The sequence below is a fragment of the Capsicum annuum genome, chromosome 4 (assembly GCF_002878395.1).
Source record: "Capsicum annuum cultivar UCD-10X-F1 chromosome 4, UCD10Xv1.1, whole genome shotgun sequence".
NCBI lineage: Eukaryota > Viridiplantae > Streptophyta > Magnoliopsida > Solanales > Solanaceae > Capsicum > Capsicum annuum.
The window spans coordinates 109,987,515-110,013,875 of record NC_061114.1 but is presented as its reverse complement, the minus strand read 5'-3'; the positions used below and the strand labels follow the sequence as shown (position 1 = coordinate 110,013,875).

General features: G+C 33.2%; 1 protein-coding gene and 1 pseudogene across 4 annotated transcripts; one reads left to right on the top strand and one right to left on the bottom strand.

Moving 5' to 3' along the window:
• Window positions 1-9,875: 9,875 nt before the first annotated feature.
• LOC107867881 lies at window positions 9,876-12,891 on the top strand (annotated as a pseudogene).
• A 3,447-nt stretch (window positions 12,892-16,338) lies between these two features.
• Window positions 16,339-24,557, bottom strand: LOC107867882 (alpha-1,4 glucan phosphorylase L-1 isozyme, chloroplastic/amyloplastic). Of its 4 annotated transcripts, none has more exons than XM_016714354.2 (15): window positions 24,024-24,557; window positions 22,813-23,051; window positions 22,521-22,622; window positions 22,140-22,316; window positions 21,671-21,946; window positions 20,349-20,620; window positions 19,945-20,062; window positions 19,433-19,858; window positions 19,180-19,332; window positions 18,330-18,458; window positions 17,972-18,208; window positions 17,695-17,771; window positions 17,147-17,333; window positions 16,759-16,959; window positions 16,339-16,608 (listed from the first exon to the last, which is right to left on the bottom strand). In XM_016714354.2, exons 1-15 carry the CDS (start codon window positions 24,247-24,249, stop codon window positions 16,492-16,494), a joined length of 2,937 nt encoding a protein of 978 aa, XP_016569840.1. In that variant the 5' UTR covers window positions 24,250-24,557; the 3' UTR covers window positions 16,339-16,491. The 4 variants fall into 4 exon arrangements, with proteins under 4 accessions (XP_016569840.1, XP_016569839.1, XP_016569841.1 ...); XM_016714353.2 differs by having other exon boundaries at window positions 16,689-16,959; window positions 24,024-24,518; XM_016714355.2 differs by lacking the exon at window positions 19,180-19,332 and having other exon boundaries at window positions 16,689-16,959; window positions 24,024-24,518.
• Window positions 24,558-26,361: the final 1,804 nt, after the last annotated feature.

The window sequence follows — 26,361 nt, the reverse complement described above, 5'->3', positions numbered from 1 at the left end:
CTCACCTAACTATAAACTAATTAGACCCCACTAGCCCAAAAGGTACACACAACATTACACGAACCCAACTGAGCCTTCATAAGCCCAGTGGAGGCAAAACAACAATTAAATACTAGCATAAACTAGGTATAATAGTAAATAATGATAAAGTAATCCATGATATGCAATAAATATATCTTATACTCATCCTCCAACCATATTTGTAAACCATGCCTGAACTCAAATTGGACTCCCAAGCAGAAATCAATAACAAGATATGTCTGGACTCGAACTAGAGCTAAATATGTAAAAGGTGGTAAAATTAGGTTCTCGGACTTGAATTTTTTTTAGAAAGTCAAATTACTTTAAATTAGTTTAAAATCCCATTTGTCAAGTTGAAAATAGTGCTTTTAGCCTAAAATATTAAATGCCAAGGATAACGAATCAGAATAATACAATAGAGTAAGCAAACCAACTCAATACCCATAATTAGGTCACTAAATATTCAACCTAAGTATTTTATAATCATCTACAGTGGGAAGGGACACTAACCTAAGGTGATTAATCTGAAAAAGATCGGTAACACTAGCTACAAGCCTCATGAGCCCAAAATAAGGCAAGTAACTACCCAAATCTATACTAAGGCATCTAAGTCCAAACCCAAGTATCTTAGGTATGCTAAGTCAAGTCCTAAAGGAGACAAAACTACCAAGCTTCAGGATTTTAAGGCAGAATTCTACCCTAAGGCCCCCTAAATGGCTATAAGAATCATAAATATCTAAATAGATTATTTGAGCCATATTACCCCACAAATAATTAGAAAATTATCACACCAGTACATTAAATGAGAAGGTCAAAAAGTAAATAAGGTGCAGACTACTTGGACTCTGACGAATGCGTTCACAATCTACTAAATAGGACTATTATAACGCTATCAAAATAGCTATCTACTAATCAAGATGAGAACGACTATTTCCATATCAATTTAAAGTATACCAAGCCAAAAATTAGATTAAAAATCATCATTGAGCCCATTTCTGGAATTTAAAAATTAGACCTGCAATAATGTTCCTTGTGGGACAAGGAGCTCAAAAACTAAGAACCACCACCCCTCTATTCATGCCTCAAAAAATCCCTCAAAGTATAAAATGTGAGAAGGAATTTAATTGGAAAAAGGACCATAAACTTACCATAAAATGATTGAAAATTGATCACTCTCCAAACCCTTAACTAGTCCCCGCTTCAAACTATAACTCTCCAATAAATTTAGAGCTCTAAGATCATCAATGGTGGTTTTTACTTAGAAAAATGAGATAAAAAATAAGAAAAGGGCTTTATATATTGTTAGGGTTGTTCATCGTGATCATGAGATCCCCTTTTTACGATCATTGGACACCATTGATAGGACAACCATAATCATGGTGACCAGCCATACGATCGCGATACATAAGATGGCGTAGTCCCAAAGCCCTTCTTTATTGCGAATGCAATCCCCTACCTCACAATTGCAATGACCAAGGTACACAGACTTTCATGACTACATCAGCTGTTGTGCACCACCTACTTTAGATAACATGCAAATTCTCTAAATAGATCTTTGGAATTTGTTTAAAACCCCATGAACGCAAATGTGACATGCTACCTTATCAGAAACAGCATTACAAACACAACAAAATTAATGAAATTTCCAACTATTTCTTGTTTCATGGCTTTCCCTTGATCTTTCTAAAGCTTCTGAAGCAATCCAGTGTCAAATTCCAATTGTACAAAAGGAAGTAGTTTTTGTTTCTTAAAATTCATGTTTTTGAATGTTTGATTAAGTCATATGCCCCTATACATAAACTGCCAATATAACCTTCCCTCTATCATTCTAGAGTGTTCTTTGGTTTTTGTACTTTATTGTTTTGAGTTCTATGGTTCAATTAGCTTGCCTTTTCCATCTATAATCTAGAAATTCAAATTGTTTTCATTTATGTTACATAGCATTTATCTATATAAATTTCTATTTTTTGTGGTTTTAATATTTAATTGGGGTAGAAGTTAAGTCCAAAGAAATCTAGACTAGTTTAGACATGATCGGGTTTGTATTATTTTTTGACGTTGCTTATCGTTACTTTATGTTTTTTAAGACTATTTTGTCTTGAGTTGGGTCAATCAAAAATAGCTTCTCTACTTCACCTCTAAGGTAGAGGGTAAGGTCTCCACACACTCTATCCTTCCCAGATATATGTTGTTGTTGTTTATGTTACTTCCATCACTTTAAGATTTTTATTTGTTGTTTATAATTAAATATTTATAAATGGATCATAAGTAAAGTATAACAAGTAGTTATAAGTTCTAAAGTACTCTATCATAAGTCTGTACGTAATGACACTAAACCTAGGTTGAGATACATTTAACTCTTTCACATCTTTTGCTTGTTTCCTTCTTCAAAGTATCACTTTCAAATAATAAACTTTTAGTTGCCCAAATATTAGAACTAAGAATATTGTTCTAATAACATCAATCAAACTGAGGCATATCACTCAACTACCAATACTTTCAAATTTGTTGCCTTAATCAATCAAACTTATGTTCTAAAAGAGTGACTAACCACCATAAGCCATCACCTGAAGGTATATCAACAAATTATTTAAGAATATCACTCAACTACCAATAACATCACCATCAAAGCATAAGAAAGGTCATTAAAGAACTAGAACATAAGGGTCTGGTATAAGAAGGATACTGTGATATCTTGACTTAAGGATTTTTATGAATTTGATATGTAACTGAGGCCTAAGGGGTAAAAAATAATTGGAATAAACTTGTTCAAGAGATATGATCAGAGATCATACATGACGTAGTGTGATATCACTAGTCATTAAGCATGTATCCTAAGTACCTAGAACTAAGCATATTGTAAAACTTGAGTACATGAGTAATGAGTTGTTTGACTTCAGACTGGAATTCATAAGTTCATGGAATTTGATTCGTACTACTGACTGGACTATCACTTCTTATACTAGGAACTGAGAGTGGACATAATTCGGTACAAAGTCCTTAAATATAAGCTACAATCATGGAGCTGACTTGCAAGGCATGAGTAGAGTGTCATAATAATTTAAGTATAAAATTTTGTAATGAGATAAGAATGGGTTGGGTATCTTCCTCCCCTAGTGTTTCTCTAGAACTCACTAGTATCACTAATAAAATCTGAAAACTTGACTTGGTCCCTTATTCTATCACCTCCCCCTTAGATTAAGTCTATCATTCTAAGTTTGTAGACCTCCTTCAATAAAATCTAAATAGAACTTCAATTACTATACTCTAGATTTTGGGATATAACAGTACACACAAATACCAAACTCCCCCTAAAAGACTATATCTGAAAGTGTAAAACACACTGCTAGTACTTCCTTCTAAGATACAACTCTTAACTTTCTATAGCTTCAATAGTCATCAAAATAACTTAAATGTTTATTAACTTTGAACCTGTTGAATTATCACAATACTCTGAGTTCATACTTTTTTCTTCTAGAATTCAAAATTCTTCTTTCTATTGGCTTGATCATCTATAATTCAAACTTAAATTCTAACACATAACATGGATATCCCCAAAACTTGTAATGAAATATACAAACTTACTACTGCTAGATTGGAATCATGAAACACTAACCCACTAAAAAATTTATGAACATACTCAACCTTCACAAGTTTCTCTATATTGTAGGTCGCTGCCTAATTTCAATCCTGGCTAAAGCATTAACATACTCTAAGTCCCTTAAATAGGTAAATCTCTCTCAAAGTGAAATTATATAATCTACACAATAACTTTCTAGCTCCAAGGATACATAATCTACTAATTTTAGATAAACACTATCCCCATTTTATTGTTGCTATACTTCTCGGCTCATGCTTCTAACTCTAGGTTATGCTGTCATAGGATTCTGAGAAGAGATTTGAGGGGACACCTGACTTTGTCTTAGTGTATGATTTTCATAAACAAGAATGAACTATTTTAAGTTCAAAACTTAAATGCACTGATGAGATCCTTTCAAGCCCGTGTGCAATCACATAAATATCCGTAGGGACTATCTAAGAAAACTCTGGCAATAGGAATTTAAGCTTGAATATTTATATTACCTCAAAAATAAGGCATAGTCATGATGACATCCAAGCAACACCTCCTTTAGATGATGATATGGTCGCTGTCAAGATACAGTAACCCAACTAAGGTTGGGATCGAATTCCAAGGAAACACGTGGCTTTGCAGATCTTAGTAGTTGTAGTCAATGTACAGAACAAGAAAAGTAAATGGGGGTTTTGTTTGTAGTAATATCAAATAAAGAACAGTATTAACTTAGTTAAAATCAGTTGTAAGTGGACACTAGGATTGTGTTCCTCCTAGCTCCTCCTCAACTCCGTAGGCTTATCGTGCATTGTTGAACCAATCCAAAACCTTACATGAAGAATCAAAAAGTTATGTACCTCTTACAGTCTTTTGGATGAGTAGGAGGATTTCACTCTTTACCTTTTAAGTTTCAGGATGTCGCACTACTAACCTTTATCTTGATCCTAGTTAACTATTACTCTTTGAGTCTCTAGTTATTATATGAAACCTAAACATCCTACTTAGATAGAACCCAGAAGCATAGATTATAATTGGAGGCAATCTAATATCTTGGAAAAGCAAAAAGCAAGTTGTCATAGCTAGATAAAGCATAGAGGCATATTATCGATCTATGGCACTGGTTACGTGTAAACTTATATAGTTGAGACAACTTCTCCAAGAATTGTAGATGGGAGGAGTTGAACCGATTAAATTGTTTTGTGATAACCAAGTTGCACGGCATATCGTTTCTAATATTGTGGTTCATCAAAGAACGAAACACATTGAGATAGATTGTCATTTCATTGACAGAAGATTGAGTCTGGATGGATTGCCACTAATTTTGTCAATTCAAAGGATCAACTAGCAGATATTTTCACAAAATTACTCCGAGGGTCTAGAATTGACTATATTTGTGGCAAACTAGGAGCATATGACTTAACGCTCTAGCTTAATGGGCAGTATTAATTATGGTATAATTAGTGTAGATATAAGAATATTTTCTAATTCGTGGAATCAGACAATTAGGAAATTATCTAATATTTTCTTTTTTCTCCTATTTATATTGTTTGTAACAATTACTTAAATCGATCAACTTGAGGGAATAATCAATCAATACAATTCCTAATATTCTTCTTTTTTTTTAATTAATTTTCACACACACAAAAACATGTATGTACATATATATATTTAAGAAATTATACAATTCATATTATTTTTAATATATTATATCAAATACTACATAAGAAATAATCTCTTTTTAACTAACGTCAATAACAATACTAGTACATCATATTCAACATTATTCTTATGAACCCTATCAAATGATTCCTAAGTGTAATAAACATATCATTCCATATCTACAATGTGTAATAGTAACTCGAATTTAAGTGTACTAAAGGTAGAATTTTAACGTCACGTATATGTGAATGAATTTTTTTTAGAAGTTAAAAGGATCTGAACATGTATTTGGTGCAAGTTTAAAAGGACTTGCCAAATCTTAGATCTGTGATTTAGGGGTGTGCAAAAATCGAACCGACCAATAAAAAGAACCGATAAAAATATTATTAGATTAATATTTTTTTAATGTTTTTATTAAAAAAATTATTGGGTTTTTGGTTCAGTTTGATTTTTTCTTATTGAGTTATTGGATAAACCGATAACCCAATAAGAATATAGTAAATTACTCCCTCCGTCCCATTTTATGTGTCGCTATTTTCTTTTTGGTCTGTCCAAAAAGGATGTCATCTTGCCTTATCTGGTAACTATTTAATGGCATCATTTCCATTTTATCCTTAGTGGGTCCCATTTATTAAGAAAAAATAACTAAAAGTAAATATTAAAATAACTTTAAGGGGGGCAATTTTGTAAACTTTACAAAGTCATCACTTATTTCTTAAACTCCATGCCCGGTCAAATGGCGACACATAAAATGGGGACGGATGTAGTACTATTATATATATATATATATATATATATATATATACTAGTTTAGCCGAACATGTAACTTTTGATTATTGAAAATTAGATGATGTTGTCTATTATGAAGATTTTTAATAAAGTGCAAAAAGTTCAAATCCTCCACACTTTAATATGTATTTATCGCCAGAAATTTCAAGTAGTAAATAAATTGTCACCTTTTCATTTATCATACAATACTTTTTTTCTTGCTGCTAAAGGTTAAGAGAAATGCATCAATTTGAATCATATTTGTAGTATGATTTTTTTTTATTTTTTCTATATTTAAGATCTTTTCTTATTTTTAAAGTTAAATCTTTAGAAAATCTTTGATTACTTATTTAAATTTTTTAAAATTTGATACTTTTAAGGCCCTTCACACTTTTTAATATAGTATAAATATAGATATAGATTATAATTTTATCAATAAAATTTTAAATTATTAGTTTACCATATATAAATATTGAAAAACCTATCCAAAAATAAATTAGGATATACTTTATCGTTACTTTACAATTTTATCAAGGACGTAAAAGTCGATTAGTAATATTTAGATTGATCTTTAGCCTTTTTTTTGTGTTAAGAATTATTATTCTTTTGAATTCTGCTTTACTTTAGAATACTCTTTTGCAACTTGAAATATATTGTCTTATTATTTTCTTAACTTTATGGTTTGTATTTTGGATAGGAACTTTTTAATTTTAAAATTCATTTTAGATTGGGACAAAGGAGGGAGGTCATGTAAAATTAAAAGAGGCTTGGTCGTTTGGACCATCTTTGTCATTTTTATTTATTCACTCACCCTCTAGATTAGGTCTCATAACACAAATCTACCTTGTGATTTAATTTTAAAGAAGGGATAATACCCACAAAAATACGTGAAGTTTAACCGGATTACCAGTTGAGCATACTGAACTTTGCAGGGGTCCTATTACCCCCCAAACTTTTTTTTTCATATTTTAATGGCATATATCTGTCACTTGGCACACTGCATGTGATTCACGCGCATTGAGCGCGTGAATAGTGTTAAAAACGTTTTAAAACTCTTTTTTTTTTTGCCAAACAGCCCCTTAATTTTATAATTATTTAAAGTTTTATATTTTTATTTATTTTTTCATTCTTCTTTCTTCTTAATGGAACTCGAAAAATCATGAAAAAAAATTTCATGTATGGAACTCGGGATCTTTCCGAATTAATGTAAAGATTAATAGTTATAATTAATGGAAAGATTTTTCCAAATCTTTCGAGTCCCATTTATAATTTGAACTCGGAATTATAAACGGATTCGAACTCGGAATTATAATTCGGAAAGATTAATGGTTATAATTAATGGAAAGATTCCGAATTAAATTTCATGTATGAAACTCGGAAAATTCCTTAATGGTTATAATTTAATGGAACTCGCTAATTGAAACTCAATGAATGATTCGGAAGTTTCAAACTCGAAAACTCGCTAATTTAATTTCGATTTCCATTGAATCTTCCGAGTTCCATTAACGGAAGATTGAATAGTTTCATGGAAATTGAATCTTCCGAGTTCCATTAACGGAAGATTGAATAGTTTCATACATGAAATTAAATTTTTTGAATCTTCTGAGTTTCATTAATGAATCTTTCGAATCTTCCGAGTTCCATTAATGGAAATTGAATCATGAAATTAAATTTTCCGAATCTTTCGAGTTTCATTAATGAATTTTTCGAATCTTCCGAGTTCCATTAATGGAAATTGAATCTACCATTGAGTTTTCAATTAGCGAATTTCATTGAATCTTTCATTAATGGAACTCGCTAATTGAATCTTTCGAGTTTCAATGGAAAATTAATGAAAGATTCTATTCAATTATTTGAAAAAACTTTCTTCATAAATTCAATGGAATCATTTGGAATATTTAATAGTTGTAATTGTGAAAAAATGTTGAAAAGTGATAAAATGGAGAAGAAACGGCGCGTGTACTACACTTTCCACGAAAAAACTAGGTAAACATTTTGAGGGGGGATTAATTCCACTTTAAAAAAGTCTGGAGGGGGATTAATTCCAATTAAAAAAGTATAGGGGGTAATAGGAACCCCTCAAAGTTCAATATGCTCCACTGGAAATTTGGTTAAACTTCAGGTATTTTCATGGGTATTATCCCTTTAAAGAATTAGAGGTAAGTGTTGTGCTAACTGGACAATCTTGCTTAATTGCTTACTCGACGTATTTTTATAATTTTAATTCTATGTTTAACGCTTCGAGGCAACATCTTCATTTTCATTGGCTTGACATCTCATATTTCTATCACCTTGTCACAAATATCTATTTCAATTTCAATTCGTATTCGGTAGAAAAAAAAACTTCAAATTTCATTATTTTACAATTTTAATAAAGATGAAAGGAGGCACGAAATTAAATATATTTAAAGTACATAAAAAAGATATTCAATGCCAAATCAAAAAGAGAAGAGCTTCATGAATATGGCACTTAAGTGTCATGATTAAAATAAAGGATTGACGAAGAAGTTTAGCTCTGACGAAATGTCGATCTGCAGATGTGCTTATCTATTCATAATAGTTTATATTAATATAAAATCTTTTTTTGCAGCTTTCAAACAACGAAAATAATATTAAATAGTGAATATAATTTTTGAACAAAGAAGCTTCCGACATAACTATCAGTCATAAAAATATTTTTTTATCTCACCGTCAACATTGCTAATTGATATGATAAAGAAAAAGGTATATAAGCAAAAGATTTCGTAAAAATTCAACTCCACAAATGGGTATGAAGGTCGAGGCATTGAATTTTCTTTACCTTTAATTTTGTATGAATCAACCAATGTATTCAATTCTTTCGTGACTCTTTTTGAGGCAATTGATTTGTAATAAAAAATCACAAGCGTTTAAATAGATGAAACAGATGAAAATGATGATATAACATTTATGGTAAAAAATTGGCAAAGGCAGTAATATTTATGGCAAAAACTAGCCAAATGTGACAGTTTTTTTTTGTGAAAAATCTTGAGAGAATCTTTAAAAAAAAATAATTTTTATTAATTTGGACAAAAAATTATTAGACAGTAGAACAAAAATTTGAAAAAAATCAAATTTAAATTTGAACAAAAATATTTTATTTGGAAAAGGACGGCTATTTCAATAAGAAATTTGGACAAAATTGGATAATTTAATTATAGAAAATAATTGCTATATTTAATTGTAGGAAAAAGGAAAAAGATGATTTTATCTAAACTGAAACCTTTTAATGAAGGGTAAAAAGTTCAAATCACTTTTCTAAGGGTATTCAGATTTTTAATATATTATAAATATATTTCTCTTAATTTCTCCTAACTAATATTTAGTTCAACCTTGAGGATTCTTGTAAATTAAAATCATGTAGGATTTTGGTTATAACTTAATTCAAGTTTTTTCACGTTAGTTACTGTTTTTTCTATTTTATAAAGTATTTTCTTATCGGTTAAACTGAAAATCGAACTATTAAGGACTAAAACCAATAAAGTGAAGACCGATAAAAAATATCTTATTAGTTTGATTATTACTTTAGTATATATAAAATTAAAAATCCATAAACCAAATCGATAATACATGAAATCTAACTGAACCGACCATGACCATGCACACCCTAACGACAATTTAACGAGGTACCCAGCATCCTAGCGTGCTTAACACACACATTTAACACCTCTTTCTCACATTTCTGTTGAGCCATCCCATAGGTTGAGTTACTCAGCCATCTTTTCTCGTTTACACAATTGCTTTATTCACACCCATCTACATACATTCTGTCCTGTTTGATGCCTTTTATGTAAAAAATATATATGTACTGTTCATTCAGATTGTGAAAAGGGTGAGACTTTCTGCTATTTTAATCTTCTTTCGAAAAAAAATACTCCCTTAGTCTCAATTTTTGATATTTATCAAATTTCGAGATTTAAATAAGTTCATATGTCTTTTAAATATTTGAATTGTCAATTATTGTAACTTATAAGTATTTTTTATGTAATTTTCAAATGTATTAATTTTGTTTCAAAAAACTTGAACATTTATATCCAAATTTATGGTCAAACTTAAATTGTTTGGCTCTTAAATCCGTATGTGGCATATAAATTGAGATAGAGGGAGTAATAATTTTTGTGCTTTTTCTTGGTCCCATTTTTCTGCGTTTGATTCGATAGTGGTAGTGCCTGATTTTTCAATGATCAGAAAGGAGTAGACTTTATGCTACTCTTTGGTAAGACAAGAAGGAAGGGAAAGGGGGTGGGGGATATTTGGTGTATCTGATTTGATAACTGAAGTGTCTGATTTCCAAGATCGAAAATTGTGAACTTTTTGCTACTTTTATGGTTTTTTCACAAGAAAAAAATCTTTTTGTGTGTCTGGTTAGATAATGGAAATAGGTGATTTTGGTAAGTTGAAATTTCTGCTTTTACTAAGGTTATATACTCAACAAAGAAAAGAAAGAAATACTTTTCGCGTATTTGATGAGATGATGAAAATGTCTGTTTGTCTTCTTTATTTTGATGTATAATATTAGGTCCCTAGCACAATGCAATGTTCATTATTAGTTCTTACTAGATCTAGGGTCCCCTTATACATTCGTTCGTTCAATCTAAAAAATATATGTTCATGGAGGCAATTTAGCTAATGGACTTGAGCATTTGAGGTCAGAGCAGGAGTTGGAATGTGAATCTTCCTTCTTGATTTTAGATTCATCAAGATCATGTTTCTATGTCATCAGTAAGCACAATTGTTGTTCTTATGTGCCCATTTGGTACCATTTTCATAATCTCTCCAAATTCCAGTGTCCGCTGGTGCATAATGTATTGACTTGTGGAGTTATATGTAAAGCTTTAGTGCACGTGATTGATAGATGCAAATATCTCATTTTGTGGTTACTATTCTCTTTCTTTCATGCTAGGTGTTATTCTTTTTGTATCCACTTTTCTCTGTCTTCTTGTTTAAGCAGTCTTTTCTTGCTTGTGCATTCGACTTACTCTACAAAGAGAAATGCAAGAAAGAGCAGTCTTTTGTGTGTTTTGTGGTGAACACAATTTTTTCAATCATAGATATCATCTGGTAGGTCTCAAAATAGTTGTTGAAGTAAGTTTAATTAATGGCTAATTATAAACATATGAGTGTTTGTAATTTTTATGCATGCTTCTGTATATAACAAATTTCTTTATGTACCTTGCATTGCCTTTGATGTGAGAAATGAAGCCTATAGAATAAGTTTGAATTTTTTCCTATTGCAGATTTTAGAATAGAGGATAATGGTGAAGATTTGCTGTATAGGAGCTGGATATGTAGGTGGCCCAACCATGGCCGTCATAGCACTCAAATGTCCCTCCGTTGAAGTGCTTGTTGTAGATATTTCTGTGTCTCGCATCACTGCCTGGAATAGTGACTAGCTTCCCATCTATGAGCCAGGCCTTGAGGATGTAGTCAAGGAATGCAGAGGCAGTAATCTCCTCTTTAGCGCAGATGTGGCGAAACCTGTGCGTGAGGTTGATATAGTTTCTGTCTCTGTTAACACTCCTACCGAGACTAGGGGCCTTGGAGCAGGCAAGGCTGCAGATCTGACTTACTGGGAGAGTGCAGCCCGCATGAGTGCTGATGTATCAAAATCTGACAAAATAGTCGTTGAGAAATCAACTGTTCCAGTCAAAACTGCTGAGGCAATTGAGAAGATTTTGACCCACAACAGCAAGGGAATTAACTTCCAAATCCTCTCAAACCCTGAGTTTTGCAGAGGGGACTGCAATCGAAGACCTTTTAAAACCTAACAGAGTCTTAATTGGAGGTCGCGAAACTCCAGGAAGCCAGAAGGCTATCCTAGCATTGAAAGATGTTTATGCCCAATGGGTTCCTGAAGATCGCATCCGCAACACCAATTTGTGGTCTGCTGAGCTCTCAAAACTAGCTGCGGATGCATTTTTGGCACAAAGAATCTCTTCTGTGAATGCCATGTCAGCTCTCTGCGAAGCTACTGGAGCAAATGTTTCGGAGGTGTCATATGCTGTTGGTAAGGACACAAGGATTGGTCCCAAGTTTCTTAATGCTAGTGTTGGTTTCAGTGGATCTTGCTTCCAAAAGGATATTCTGAATCTGGTTTACATTTGTGAATGCAACATTCTTCCAGAGGTGGCTCAATATTGGTAACAGTTAATTACGATTAATGACTATCAGAAGATTCGTTTTGTCAACCGTGTTGTTGCCTCAATGTTCAACACAGTATCAGGCAAGAAAGTGGCCATTCTAGGTTTCACTTTCAAGAAGGATACTGGTGATACTCGGGAAACCCCTGCAATTGATGTTTGCAAGGGACTGTTGGGAGACAAGTCCAAGCTGAGTATATATGACCCTCAGGTTAACGAGGACCAAATCCAAAGGGACCTTGCAATGAACAAGTTTGACTGGGATCATCCTCTTCACCTCCAACCAGTGAGTCCGACTAATGTGAAACAAGTTTCTGCCGTCTGGGGTGCCTACACCGCGACAAAGGATGCTCATGCTGTTTACATTCATACAGAGTGGGATGAATTCAAGAATCTTGATTATAAAAAGATATATGATAACATGCAGAAACCTGCTTTCATATTTGATGGCAGGAAAATTGGTAAACCACTGGATGCCTGGCTCAGGGCCATGCCCACTGTTGTTTGAAAGCTCTACTATTTGATTGGATATCAAATATACTAGCAATCAGACGGTCAGTTTAGCTGGGAATTTTTTACTATTTTTTCATCAGTTTTAAGTTCTGTTTTGTTTTGTCCCCCGTAGACAGAGGTCAAAACCATTGTCAACTATTTTTTTATTTTTTTTTGGTAAAGTATTGTCAACTATTTATTATAGCTTCTGGTACTTGAATATTAACGAGAAAATGACAAAAAAATAACCTTATCATGTTTAAGGGTTCGTTTAAAATAGAGGTAAGTACATAATTTTTGTTAGAAATTTTCAAAAAGACACCTAAACTTTAACTTCGACCTATTACCCTACGAATCTTTTTTATTTCATTGCAAATACACCATTTTGACCCTCTACGTGTATACACACGCCGCAAACGCGTGAAAAGGAAAAAATTAACTTTTTTGACCAATTAAAAGCTATCAAGTGTAAATAATTTAATATATAATTTATATTTTTTTTAATTAATATTTATTTATTTTTTAAAATTATTTCATAACCCCTCCCCCCACCCCCGCAACCCCACTCATCCACCATTGTCTTCTTCCCCAACTTATTCTTCATCACCATAACTCAACAACAACAACAACAACATCAATTACAACAACAAAAACATCAATCAAAGCAACAACATCATCATCACCATAATTTTAAAAAGGAAATGTGATGTACAACCTCCATTTAATTGGAGCTTTAAGCTCCATTTTAATGGAGGGAACTGGACGGGAATGGGGAGGAGGTGTTGGACGGGATTGGGGTGGGGAGGTAGGGTGGGGTCACAAATAAAAATGAAGCTTAAAGCTCCATTAAAATGGAGATTGTACAAGAGCTTTAAGCTCCATTTTAATGGAGGGAACTGAACGCGGGGGGAGCTATTGACCTGGATGCGTGGGGGGAGGGGGGAGCTGTTGGACGCGGGGTGGGGTGGGGTGGGGGAAGAGGTGGGGTGATAAATTAAATAAAAAGAAAAAAAATTATTAAAAAAATAAATAATAAATTAAATAAAAAGAAAAAAATTTATTAAAAAAATAAATAAAATATGAAATTAAAAATATTTGACACGTGGCAGCACCTGATTGGTGCGTGCATCCACTCTCTTTATTGTGATTGAGATTCAGCGAAAAATGGTGAATTTGCAACGAAATAAAGAAGAATCGTGGGGTCATTAGTCGAAGTTAAAGTTTAGGTGTCTTTTTGCAAAACTTGGACAAGATCAGTGATGTAATTATGTATTTTCTTTTTAAAATAATCATTTTGAAGATACATCAACAATTGTTACAAAAAGCTGAGCACTTTTTATCTACGTTTATATTTAAACACACGGAGGTGGTTTGGCTTAGTTGATTTGTGATACAGACATACGGGAGCTAATCAAACTGAAGAAATAATCTGAATTAACTTGTTTCTCCCGATCAATTGAAAAAAAATTGCAACTTATAATGATGGTTGTATCCCGTATTAGCACAATAAAGATCAAACATTAGATCAACTACGGGTGGGTTACGAAGGTTTTCTTCAATTCAATTGGCTCATATGCATCAAACGAGCCAATTCACAAGTAGTTGGTCATTTGCTTCAAACATAACATAGATCAAAGGTGTTTTACGTTCTTTAACATAATGGACAAAAGTTAGATGTTTGTATTTTAAAAGATTATTTTAGGAAAAACCCTCCCAACGAAAACGAGATAATGACTCGGGATCAATGAATAACAGCGTCCCCAGTATATCTTATTTTCGGGTACAAAATCAATATATAACAATATGAACTTCAGCAATATAATAGTAAATGTCTATTCTCTAAGCTCTTATAAAATCAGGTCGTGTTCATGGCTGAAACGAATAAAACTGTAAGAATCCTAAATGATAAAAAACTGGTTGTGTGACTTGTGTTGTCTATAAATTAAAGTTCGACAATTCAAAGATATCTGATCTACAGATTGACCGAGTGCATCCAATGAAAGTTCATCACAGAAAGTTTAAAGAAAAACCTACTTATCAAGATACAATTAGTCTTTAATTGTAGATCACACACTTATTCGTAAATTTTTTGATAAAATAGTCATTCCCCATTCATGTGGGAAATTGTTGGTTCTAAGTGAATAAGTGAATAGAAAATAGAGGGAATAAATGGATGAAAATTGAAGTGAGTATTTCACTTTAAGGAAGAAAAATTTTCCCACATTGGTGGAAGAAAGAAACTCTCGTGTGCTTATATTGAGAAGCATTTCTTCATGTGAATAGTGAGGCAAGAATAAGAGATGTCTTCCATCGTCATTGTTGCTGCTCACTCAACTTTGGCTTTGTCAAATAATCGAGAGATTAATTTTTCTGACAAAGATTTATTTGAAACTTTAAAACAAGTGAAGTTTTAATCCAAAAATTCAACAAAAAATTTCTCCATTACATGATGTAGTACGAATCTAGTCACAACGCACCACAATAGGACGCGATCCTTCGTGGCAAAAGACACACTGGTTGGGGCGAATGGTGACCTGCGCGCACAGATACAGCGCAGACCTGACTGGAAAGTGCCAAAAGCCACCTGCAGTCAGACGTCTGACACAGGCGGCATGACGTTCCAGAAAAATTCTCTCTTTGTGAATCATTGCTTCCTTTCTGAAGCAATACATTTTGGCTATAAATACCTGAACTTTTCCTCAAATAAAAATGCGATTTTGTTTGAAAAACTTCTTCTTCTTCTAAAACACTCTAGTGTGATCTTCAAATCGTTGAATGCATTTGAAGTTCAGAAAGTTTGAGGTACCGCTATTTTTTGAAGTAAATCATTTTATCCTGGGAGAAAAGATTCCATTAACCTCGGGTATTTGAGAAGAATAAATTCCTTAAGCACACGCCGTGAATTCGATGGACTTAATTCTATCCTTTTTTCTGTTTCATCTTCATTTCTTAAGTTGGTTTTACTATTTTTCTAAAAATAGTAGAAACTTTATTTTGATAGTTCATTTGATCATTCACTTGAGAAACTTCATTTTAGTAGTTCATTTGATCACTCATTTGAACTTATGTTTGAAATTGTTGAACTTTATTGTAGTTTTTAAAGTTGTTCTTGAACTTAGTGTTGAAGTTCAAATTGTTATATACAGATTCTGTATTCGAAAATAACATTATAGTCCCACAAAATGGAGTTTAGGAAGTGTAGAAGGAAACTTTACCTCTATCTCAAAAATGAGGTAAGAAGGTTGTTCTCAATGAACCCTCAGCTCAAGGCAAAAACAATCTTAAAAAAAAAGATAGAATGGAAGTACGATTCCGATAGCTAGTGTAATACATTTTTACAGCGAATAGAATGGAGCGATCCACATTTGTTGAGACTTGAGTAAATTAATTATCCAATCCATTTTTATTGGACGAATACTCTGACAAATTTATCTATTCTGTCAGCACTACATCCATCATGACACCCTTGGCGGTTGCACAAATCTTTCCACTACTTTCTTTGTCCCTAATCTCTCACCTCCAATTTTATTTTAGGAATAAAAGCATGAACTTGATTTTAAAATCATCTATTTTGATGGATTAGGCAGCATAAACATTAATGACATCACCACCCAGAGGATCTGCCGGGTTTGAGTATGTGACCAAAACATAAATTAAGAAGAATCAAAGTGAGCAGCAAATGAGGCTCTTTGATCTCTTATTATGTGGTAACATCATTCCTCTTACAGATTATATACCTTCACACTAAAAAAAGAAACGACTCAAGTGGAACTAGTCAATGCTACTCACTGAGGCTTTGTTGTTTTTATTCCCTTCCCTCTCTTATGGTAACTCCACAGGTTCAACGTTCCAAATGTCTTTGGCATATTCGTGGATTGTTCTGTCACTGCTAAACTTGTAGGATCCTGCTGTATTCAAGATTGACATCTTTGTCCACCTCTGCGGAAGAACATTCACATATATTAGACATACATAAATCACAACTAGCAAGATTTGGTGTTTCCGCAAGTGTAAATTACCTAAATAGGATGCACGAACATGAGAAAGCAAACAAAATATCCTGCAGGAAATGCAAGCAACTGGACTTACTTTTTGGTCACGATATGCCTCATCAACTTTCTCTTGGCATTCTATGTAACTGGGGAAGTCCATGCCCACAAGGAAATAGTCAGCACGACCAAAACCTTCATTTCCTTCCAAGGATCCAATTAGCTCATCATAGTTATAAGAGCCAAAAGCACTGCTTCTAACAAATTCCTTGACCTCTTCAAAACGTTCATCAGGCACAAACTGCAAACGAGAAGAAATAAAATTTTCGTTCAACAACCGGCAAGGTGACCATTTCAATGCATCTGAGAAGAAACTTTATGTGGTTATTAGTAAAGAAAAAAAAGACGAAATTTGAAGAATAGAAAAATATTAACCAAGAAAAAAGAAAATTGATCAACATGTCACACAAAAGAGGGGTGAGCTTTACCTTTCCGTCAGCTCTTTCTTTTCTAAGCCCTGCAATTTCATGAGCTTGAGCACCGAAGAGAAAGAAGTTCTCTTCTCCAACCTCTTGTCTTATTTCAACGTTAGCACCATCCAATGTACCAATTTGGATACAACCATTCATTGCAAACTTCATATTACTGGTTCCACTGGCCTCCATTCCAGCCGTACTGGGGCATAGGAAAAAGAGAGAGAGAGAGAGTCAAGTATATCTCTACATAAAGCTAAAAACATAAACCTACAAGATTAATGGAAATATTAGATATTTATGTGCAGTTATCACATTACTGAGAAATGAATCGGCATGGATAAACATTTTCCACTAGTAGTTGCCCCATTTAAGTATCATTAAGTAACAACATAAGATCATTTTTAAAAAAAAAAAAAGGTACATAAAATCTTCAATTTTCATGAACTATTAGTTGGCAACTACCAAAGTTTCCTACTTGCAGCATCTTTCTTTCCAATGAAACAGACTAGCCAAATCTATAGACAACGCAATTGAGGAGAAAGATGGAGTCAGTTAATTACCTGATATGTTGTGATAGATCGCTAGCAGGAATTAGCAATTCAGCAACACTAACATTATAATCTGGCACAAATACTACCTACAAGATATAAACGAGAGACTCTTCAAGTAAAGGTGCAAAAAGTAATCACGTGATGAAACAGATGCAGAAATATCACAGACAAAAATCACCAAGAAGTGAACTAAAAATAGAGTGACCTTCAACTTGCTAGAAAAGAATAGCTTGTATCAAAATCAAAGCAAAAATAAATAAATAAAGACAAATAATCAAGTTCATACCTTCAACAGATCACCTATTTCTGGATCATGATTTATAGTAGCCCCAACATCTGTGATAAATTTTACAATCCTCTTGGCTTGCACATATGTGGCAAAAGCTTTTCCGCCAAATATGCATACTCGAGGAACGAAATTAGACTTTCTTTCTGCAGCTGTCATTTCTTTCATCTTCTTATACCGATAAACAATCCCAAAGATATTTAGAAGTTGTCGCTTGTACTCGTGAATGCGTTTTACCTGAGAATTGGTTTCTTAATTGACAAGTGCATGATACTTTGACCAAAAACAAGAGATGATTCATATAAGACGAGGCAAACTAATCATCATGGCCAAAACTGAAAAATGGAGAATAACACACCTGAATATCAAACATTGCATCTGGGACAACAGAATACCCTGTCTTTTCTTTGAGAAAGGAGGCAACTTTAACCTTGTTGCTCCTTTTTGCTTCCCTCCACTCAGTTTGAAGAACTTCATTATCAGCAAACTGTGCATGGTACCCACAGTTCAGTCACAACATAAGGTGAACATTTTAGAGCACATACACTCAGTTTGAAATGGAACTGCTTTGTAAATAGTGAGTTATTATTTTTAACTTCATTATCAACTAGACGAAAGTGCAGGTTCAAGGTTTGATTTAGCTTATATTTTTCAGTTGATTCTCCCAAAATTATGTAATTCTAAGAAGCCCATTATAATTTAGTTAAACTTCAATTATTGCTAATGTAAATCTTAATATCTGTGGTCGACGGCTTTAACCAGAATCTTGAAATCAGTTGAAAAAGGAGGGTAAACAGAAATTTATGCACGGGTAGGATGCCTAACACCTGCTCCTTAACCAAAGGAATTTCCTTGTCCAATCATTGTTATCCACAACCATTTGGAGTCAAAATAAATTCAAAAGGTTTTCTTTCAAAACCAATTTTGAAAAGAATTTCAAGGGATGGGTCAAGTGACCTGCACACTTGGCCAATACAATCTGTTTCCTTAGGCGGTGACTCCATATTTTCATACTCCTTTGGATTGTAATCTTTGTGAACACAGCCTTCACATGTTCTCCAAAAAATCAAAAAAAGTAGACCTCAAAAACTTTGTGAATCTTTGGAGGGTGTAACAGAGGATGCATTTTCAACTATCTCACAGCAAACAGCAAAATCTTCCAGCTCATCTTCTTAAACATGCCAAGCCAGAAAAGGCAAATGAAATACCTTCTGTAATTCTGCTAACTTTTCAGTTTTCAGGACCCAGTCCTCTGTACCGGTCCACTTAGTTATGATGCTACTAAGAGCAGGATTGCAGAAATGAATCCATCTTCTTGGTGTAACTCCATTTGTTTTGTTTTGGAATTTTTCAGGCCAGAGCTGTAAATGTTAACAGTAAAATAATGCATGAACAAAAACTCAGTGTTACCAAAATCACTGATCTGATACATATCGAAAGATTCATACTAATGATGCTTACCTCATAGAAGTCTCTGAAAACCTCCTCCTTCACAATTTCACTATGGATCTCAGCGACTCCATTAACAGCATGACCGCCCACAACACACAAGTTGGCCATGCGGACCTTCTTAGGTGGTATGACAGCTGGTTCCAATCTCACAATAGTTTTCGTTTCAATGTCTTTTTCTGCAGCTGCTTCTGTCTTTGCACTAGTTTTCTTACCAGTGTCATCTTCATCATTAGTTACAACTTCACCAGAAGCTTTAACTTTGTCATGGACTTCTACTGTTTCAGTATTATTATCAACTGGGATTTCAGGCTTAGTAAATAAATCAGCAACAGAACTGGGAAGATCAAAATTTTCTAAAATTCTCATCGTAGTCAACTTTTCCTCCAATTTTTCCAGATCCAGTGAGCCAAATTTAGATACAATTTCTTGTACCAGCTGTAAAAATAGCACAGTGCAGAAATTAGTCAAAAATGATTAACTTGCATAACCTAATAGATCTGCTAAATTGGTAGTTCCATCACCTCCTCGTCAATCGCCTCAATGATTTCAACATGTCTGGGAAGCAGCTTCTGCATCAATTCATAACTCCATTTCTCCAGTGCCTCAGGCAAAACAGTATGGTTTGTGTATGCAACAGTTCTGGCAGTTTCCACCATTAAGGATGTCAGCGTTAGACTATTTAAAAAATAGAAGATAATGCTTTATGTTTAAAAGTGTGTTTATCTCCTGTCATTTTGATGTTCGATGACCAATTCAGATGATACGGAACTTGAAGTTCATAAATAAGATAGCATACTACAGTATCACTTGCATCATGGATTTAAAACAAATTCAGATGATACTTCCATGCAGTTTATTCAGCACAAAAATAAAAAGCCAACTGAAACCTCAATTTTCCACATGTAAAGCGTGTAATTTTAAGTACCTTTTAGTTATATTCCAAGCTTCATTCCAATTCAAGCCCTTCAGATCTATGAATATTCTCATCAGCTCAGGGATACAAAGGGTAGGGTGAGTGTCATTCATCTGCACAGCAACTTTTTCAGGAAACTCTTCCCACTTAATACGATCACATGATCTCCTCTCAAATCGTGCAATAATATCCTGGAGAGAAGCCGAGCACAAGGTATATTGTTGCTTCAACCTAAGGATTTTCCCATCATCTGATTCATCCCCAGGGTAGAGTACGTAACATATCTGATGTTAGAGAAAATGCTAGCTTAGACCAGTGTTACTGCCTACAAGAAGCGCAAAAAAGCGAGAAGGGCCCACTTCACTTAAAGCGAGAAGCAAAATACTTGCTTCATTGAAGTGAAGCATAGTTTTGAAAGAAGTACCAAATAAACCTCGTACAGATAAGTAAAATAACTAAATGAAAAAGACTCAACAAAAATGCATATATAAAATCTTTCAATTAAAAAACTACAAGGTAGATTGCCAAAAGTCCTTCATAGGACAAGCAAAATAAAATCCAAAATATAAATGGATCAACATCCTATTGTTCTTAAAGACTGTCAAAATCTCTTATATGATCATTATAGTGGGAATCATCTTCTCTCTCACTACAAACTCAAAAAGGTCATCTATATTAATGTTCTGCTACGTATGTTATTATGTCCCTAATGTATACGAAGAGAAGCCTCCTGCAACCCCCCACCCCCACCCCACCCCACCCCACCCCACCCCACCCCAAACAAAAGAACAAAAGGGCAAGGAAAAAAAAAACGAGAGTGATTTAGAAAAAAGAAACATAAAACAAAAAGAGCTGGTTAAGATGTGCCTGTATGAATATGGATATCAGGTCTCCTGACATTTTCTACAAAAACTTGGTCATCAGTCTCTTGTTCTTGCACTCCCTGCAACCCACCCACCCCCACCACCAGAAAAAAAAAACAGGCAAGAAGAAAAGAAAGAGTATTGTCAAAACGAAAAAAAGAGAAAAGAAAAGAAGGGTAGGTTAAATGGTGCCTAGGACAAATAGGAATGTAGATAATCGGCCTCATGATTCTGATTAGATCAGTGTACTTACTACTTCAGGTCAATTTTAAAGAAACAGATAAATGCATCCCTATAAAATCCACTGGTTATGATGGAACCCGAAATCATGTCCTACAACAGTTGTTTGGTCTGAAGATGCAGCGAGTGTTGAGACAGCAAAACCGAAAAGCTCATACTGAAGCTCCAATCCTCACTAAGAAAAGGCAAATAGAATATAAAACTGCATACAAATTAATAGATTAAGCCTACCTTCTTGGCGTTTGCTTCGGCTTCACATGCTTTGGTGTGCTCTCCAGCATTGAAAGCAGATAAATAAAAGTCTGCTGATGGAACCTGTGTAGACCACAGTCGAAGGTTGATTGTCGTGTTGGTCTTATACCCTGGTATGGGAACATCATATGCAACTGCCTTTATATCCTCTCCACCAATCCAATATCTCTTTCCATCTGATCCTGTAGTGACTTTTCCATAGAATTTGATAGGATATGAAACATCATTCCTCACAACTTCCCATGGACTGCCAATCTGCATGGAAAACAAACAATAATGAACATGCACATTGCATGAACGAAATAAAAGTAAATAAGTCAAAAAGAAAGAGAACAAAGGAATATCAAAAGCTCTAAAGACAAAAGGAGAATAGTAAGAGACAAGGACATAAACTATCTAAGGATGTAAACATATATGAAATCAAGAACTGATGAAGTAATAAGCATACTTCAAGCCAATCTTCAGCGATCTCCTCCTGACCATCTTTTGTAATCCGTTGCTTAAACAAACCATACTTGTACCTAAGTCCATAGCCCCATGCTGGGTAGTTTAGTGTCGCCAAAGAGTCCAGAAAACAGGAAGCAAGCCTTCCCAAACCTCCATTTCCAAGAGCAGCATCTGGCTCCTGTCAGTAATTATTCCAAAATTAACAAGTAGTCAACTCCAATAAAAATATGAAAAAGTATGGCATGTATGGCTTCTGAACATTACAAAACAGTTAATGCACCAATTCACAAATGAATACACATAGTCCAACTGTTCTCGAGTAAAACAAAGAGAACTTGGAAAACTAGACAGTTCTCTGACGCATGAAAAAAAAATCACTTACTTGAGAAGCCACATTTTCTAGATTGTGGCCAAGCTTTTTTAAAGCTTCTGCATATGCACCAGTAAGCTCCAGATTACCAATTGCGTTCAACAATGCTCTACCCTAAATAGTAAATAGGACATAATTAAACTCAACTGCCATAAAGTTGTTTAAGCATAGTTATCAGGAACTTTCATTTGTAACAATAAATATACAGTATATTTGTTAGCAAATATCAAATGGATTAATTTCTTACTAGATATAATTTTATGTCTTATCAAAGAGCAAAGAGAAAGTAAGATTAATGAGATACCTGAAGAAATTCCATGGAGAGATAGTATGCTTGCTTCATGTTCTTCTTTTCGTAAGTATCATACGTAGCATTCCAATTAATAAGGAGGGAATCACGGACACTTTGGGCTGTTGCAAAGAATGCCTTCGGGAGCTCAAACCTTTCAGGAGAATATAAAGGTGTGAATTCTGCATGGTATTTGATACTTGAGGCAATAGATGCAGCATCAGGAGCAAAAGAACTCAGATCACTCTCAGCCCCTGTTATATATGTCATGCAAGGGAATAAACATAAATCTTGTAAGTAATAAATTAGAAGGAACTGATGGAAATAACAACTGTGTATATCAAGTCCGTTGGAATTTTTTTTTTCCTTTTGAGTTATCCTTCGAAGTTCCATCATTTATCTTTGAAATAACCCATCAATTTCTTGCATATTATTGTAAAATGATGGTCTAGTCATATTATGTTAATGTTGTAAATTCAAAAGGCAAAATATTTTGAAAATTTTGGTTGACAACACAGGAGGATAAATTCGGTGCAAACAGGTAAATCTCTCTATAAGTTTTTCAATTTACCAAAAACCTAACCATGACTCTGCTTATTTGGATTAGAAAACACAAGCTAATCCTGATGTTCATTATATAAAGTAAAAGAGCTTATCTCATTCAAGAGATAGATTCAAGTAGAACAAGTACACACATCCTATATGGCAAAATGTGTTAGATGCATGCGTCCTACATGTAATCATGAGATTTTCCACGTAGAACATATGTGTTTACATGTTCAACTTTGTCTACTTGTGCACATCCAAAATTGGAGGGCATAGATGCCCAAGTTAAAGGGCTTATGTATTATATCAAAAGTTTCTGTAATTCCTATGGTCCGGATACCAAGTTTCTAATGCTTCACTATTGTATACAAAATGAATAAGAACGATTAGATACTGCAATAATGCCTTAACAACATAAGATTTGATCAATAACCAGATTGGCAGGTCCAAACTATCAAGAAACTTAATTTGGAAAATCCTATGAGGTGCACGCTTCCTACATGTTAAATCACGAGTTTGCTACATAGGAGGCGTGTGTGTGCAAATCCAAAGTTCGAGAGCCAGTTAAGGCCAAGTTGAAGGGCACATTTATGTGTTATGCCTTTCCTAAATGATTGACCCACGAAATGTTACCCAATTTTGATTCCAATAAATTGCAGAATATTAAATTAAGGAAATACCTAGGTCAGTAATAGGATCCTGAACTTTCTGCTTGGGCTCACTTAAGGTACTCTTCACATAGAAACAACGTTTGGCTCTGCGAAAATTGGAGGTTCTAGTAAGAAACAATTTGGAACTTGTGTTTATAGAACTGAAACGGATCAATCTGGAGTTGGACCCGTAATGGTTGAATAACTCTACTCCATTTGTAGCGGCACAGTAGGACGATGTCGCCATTATGCTCATGCACAGATCTAGTTTTTCAACAATTGAATGTGAGTGGAGTGTGAGAGTGAAAATTGGAGATTTATGAAGGTGAAGAGAATGTGGAGATGTGGATTATTGATCATACCACATTTCACTCATCCCGAGATTTCTGAGGAAAAAAAGAGTTACTGATGGTGGATGTATCGAATCGATACCACTTGATGTGATTTTTTTTGGGGAGATGCGTGCGGACGGACGAAAAATTCTGATCGTCAATTGCTTTGTGGGCCGAGGCAGGAGAATGACCGTCCATGTGCTCTTCACAAAGATAATAAAATCATGGACTATTATCTTGTCTCTTACTGCAAAGTGTAAATATATTAATGACGTGGGTGTTTGAATTTGCTTATTATTGAATGCTTTTGATTGTTAAATATTTTTTTTATTTTAAAAAATCTTTGATAAGAATAAAAAAAAAAAAAAAAAAATATTTAATAATACTTTATTTTAACTTTAAAAATATAAAAACAAACAAAAAATCAAAGATAAATTATTACCTACTTTTAACTTTTTGCTTTTATCTTTTAGAAGGTGTCATTGTTAGAAAATCAGTGCCTACTGGAGACCAGTGAAGGGGCCACCACCACGACTTTTGCTTCAAATTTTTGAGGAAAAGCTGTCGATCAAATCATCGTACAATGTATTAGTATAAAAAATAATAGTATATATGTTAATTTTATATATTATTAATATATATTTTGTATATTTTTTTTAATTTTTATATTGTATTGAGGTGTAAATTATTAATATTATATTTTTTTATGTTTTAATAAAATAAAAAAATTTAATATTTATATTAGCTTAATTAATGACATAATTGTCCCTCCAATTACTCTCATATAAAGATCTTTCATATTTGATTTATCTTCCGTATTTTATTTTAAAACTATACTATAATATGACTAATTTATCCTCTCTAATATACTTGGTTATTTAATTGATAATTTATCCTCTCTAATATACTTGGTTATTTAATTGATTGTTATAAACCATCCCTTAAAACTCTATCATTTCTATAATATTTCCAGTTATGTTGTTTCTTAGAATTCATATATAAACACCTTATTGGCTGCTGATGTTTTTACACAAAATGCTAGTTGCTTGGATTTCTTGGTTGTTTTATTTTTATTTGAAATTTTAAGAGAAGTATCTGACAAAGAAATTTTTACAGCATTGAATATTTTATGCCAATAGAATTTCATAGATCTTACAATCTAGATTATGACTAACACTCTCCTGTGATGAAACGTTTTGAGTTTGATGGGGTTACTTATTAAAAAGAAAAGAATATTTTCGGAAAGAAAATTTATAATTTAAAGTGCGTGGAGGATATTTTAGTAAACAAATAATTATTTTATTGAAATTATATATGACATATAATTTTTAATATATCATATCAAATAATATCAAAGAAATCTAATCAGCATAACTAATATCAACATTACTAATATAAGCGTTAATAATGCAACATTACGTATACACTCTATTAAGCCTTGTTCTTATAAGTTATACCATACAACCCCTTAAAGAAAGATTGTAAAAGGAGTATTCAAATCTGAAAAACTTTAAGGTTGGTTTGATTTTTATATATTATTTGTTAGTTTCTATTTTTTTTAACTTATTTTTATCTTTTTAACTTAAAATGAAGGGCTTGTTTGGGTTGAGAAATAAGTTATTTCGAAATAACTTATTTGGAAATTGTTATTTCAATATCAACATGGAATAAAAATAATGTTACAATTCTAAAATAATTAATCACGAAATAAATTATTGATTGTCTCTATCACTCTATGAAGAGATGAGGATTATATTGTATATTATACTTTAGGCTTAAGTCATCAATAGACTCTTAAACTTGTTTCAAAATTTCACTTGGACCCCTCAACTAACCTTTGTACCTATTAGACATCTAACCCACCCGATTTTTGAATCATTTTAGCATTTTTTTTTTATCAATCAGCTAAAAACACAAAATGTGTGCAACACACTCTCGCTGACGTGGCACAATAACGAATTAAGCGGTGACATTTGACATTGAATCTAAAAAATAATTTAAAAAATTATTAAATTGTACGAAAAAGAAATATATAT

Coding starts and splice junctions, on each gene's coding strand:
- LOC107867882 (XM_016714353.2), bottom strand. CDS start 24,249: ATGAGCATAATGGCGACATCGTCCTACTGTGCCGCTACAAATGGAGTA. Junction 22,317..22,520: donor TAGAAAATGTGGCTTCTCAA/GTAAGTGATTTT, acceptor AATTACTGACAG/GAGCCAGATGCTGCTCTTGG. Junction 17,772..17,971: donor AAATAGGTGATCTGTTGAAG/GTATGAACTTGA, acceptor TATATCTTGTAG/GTAGTATTTGTGCCAGATTA.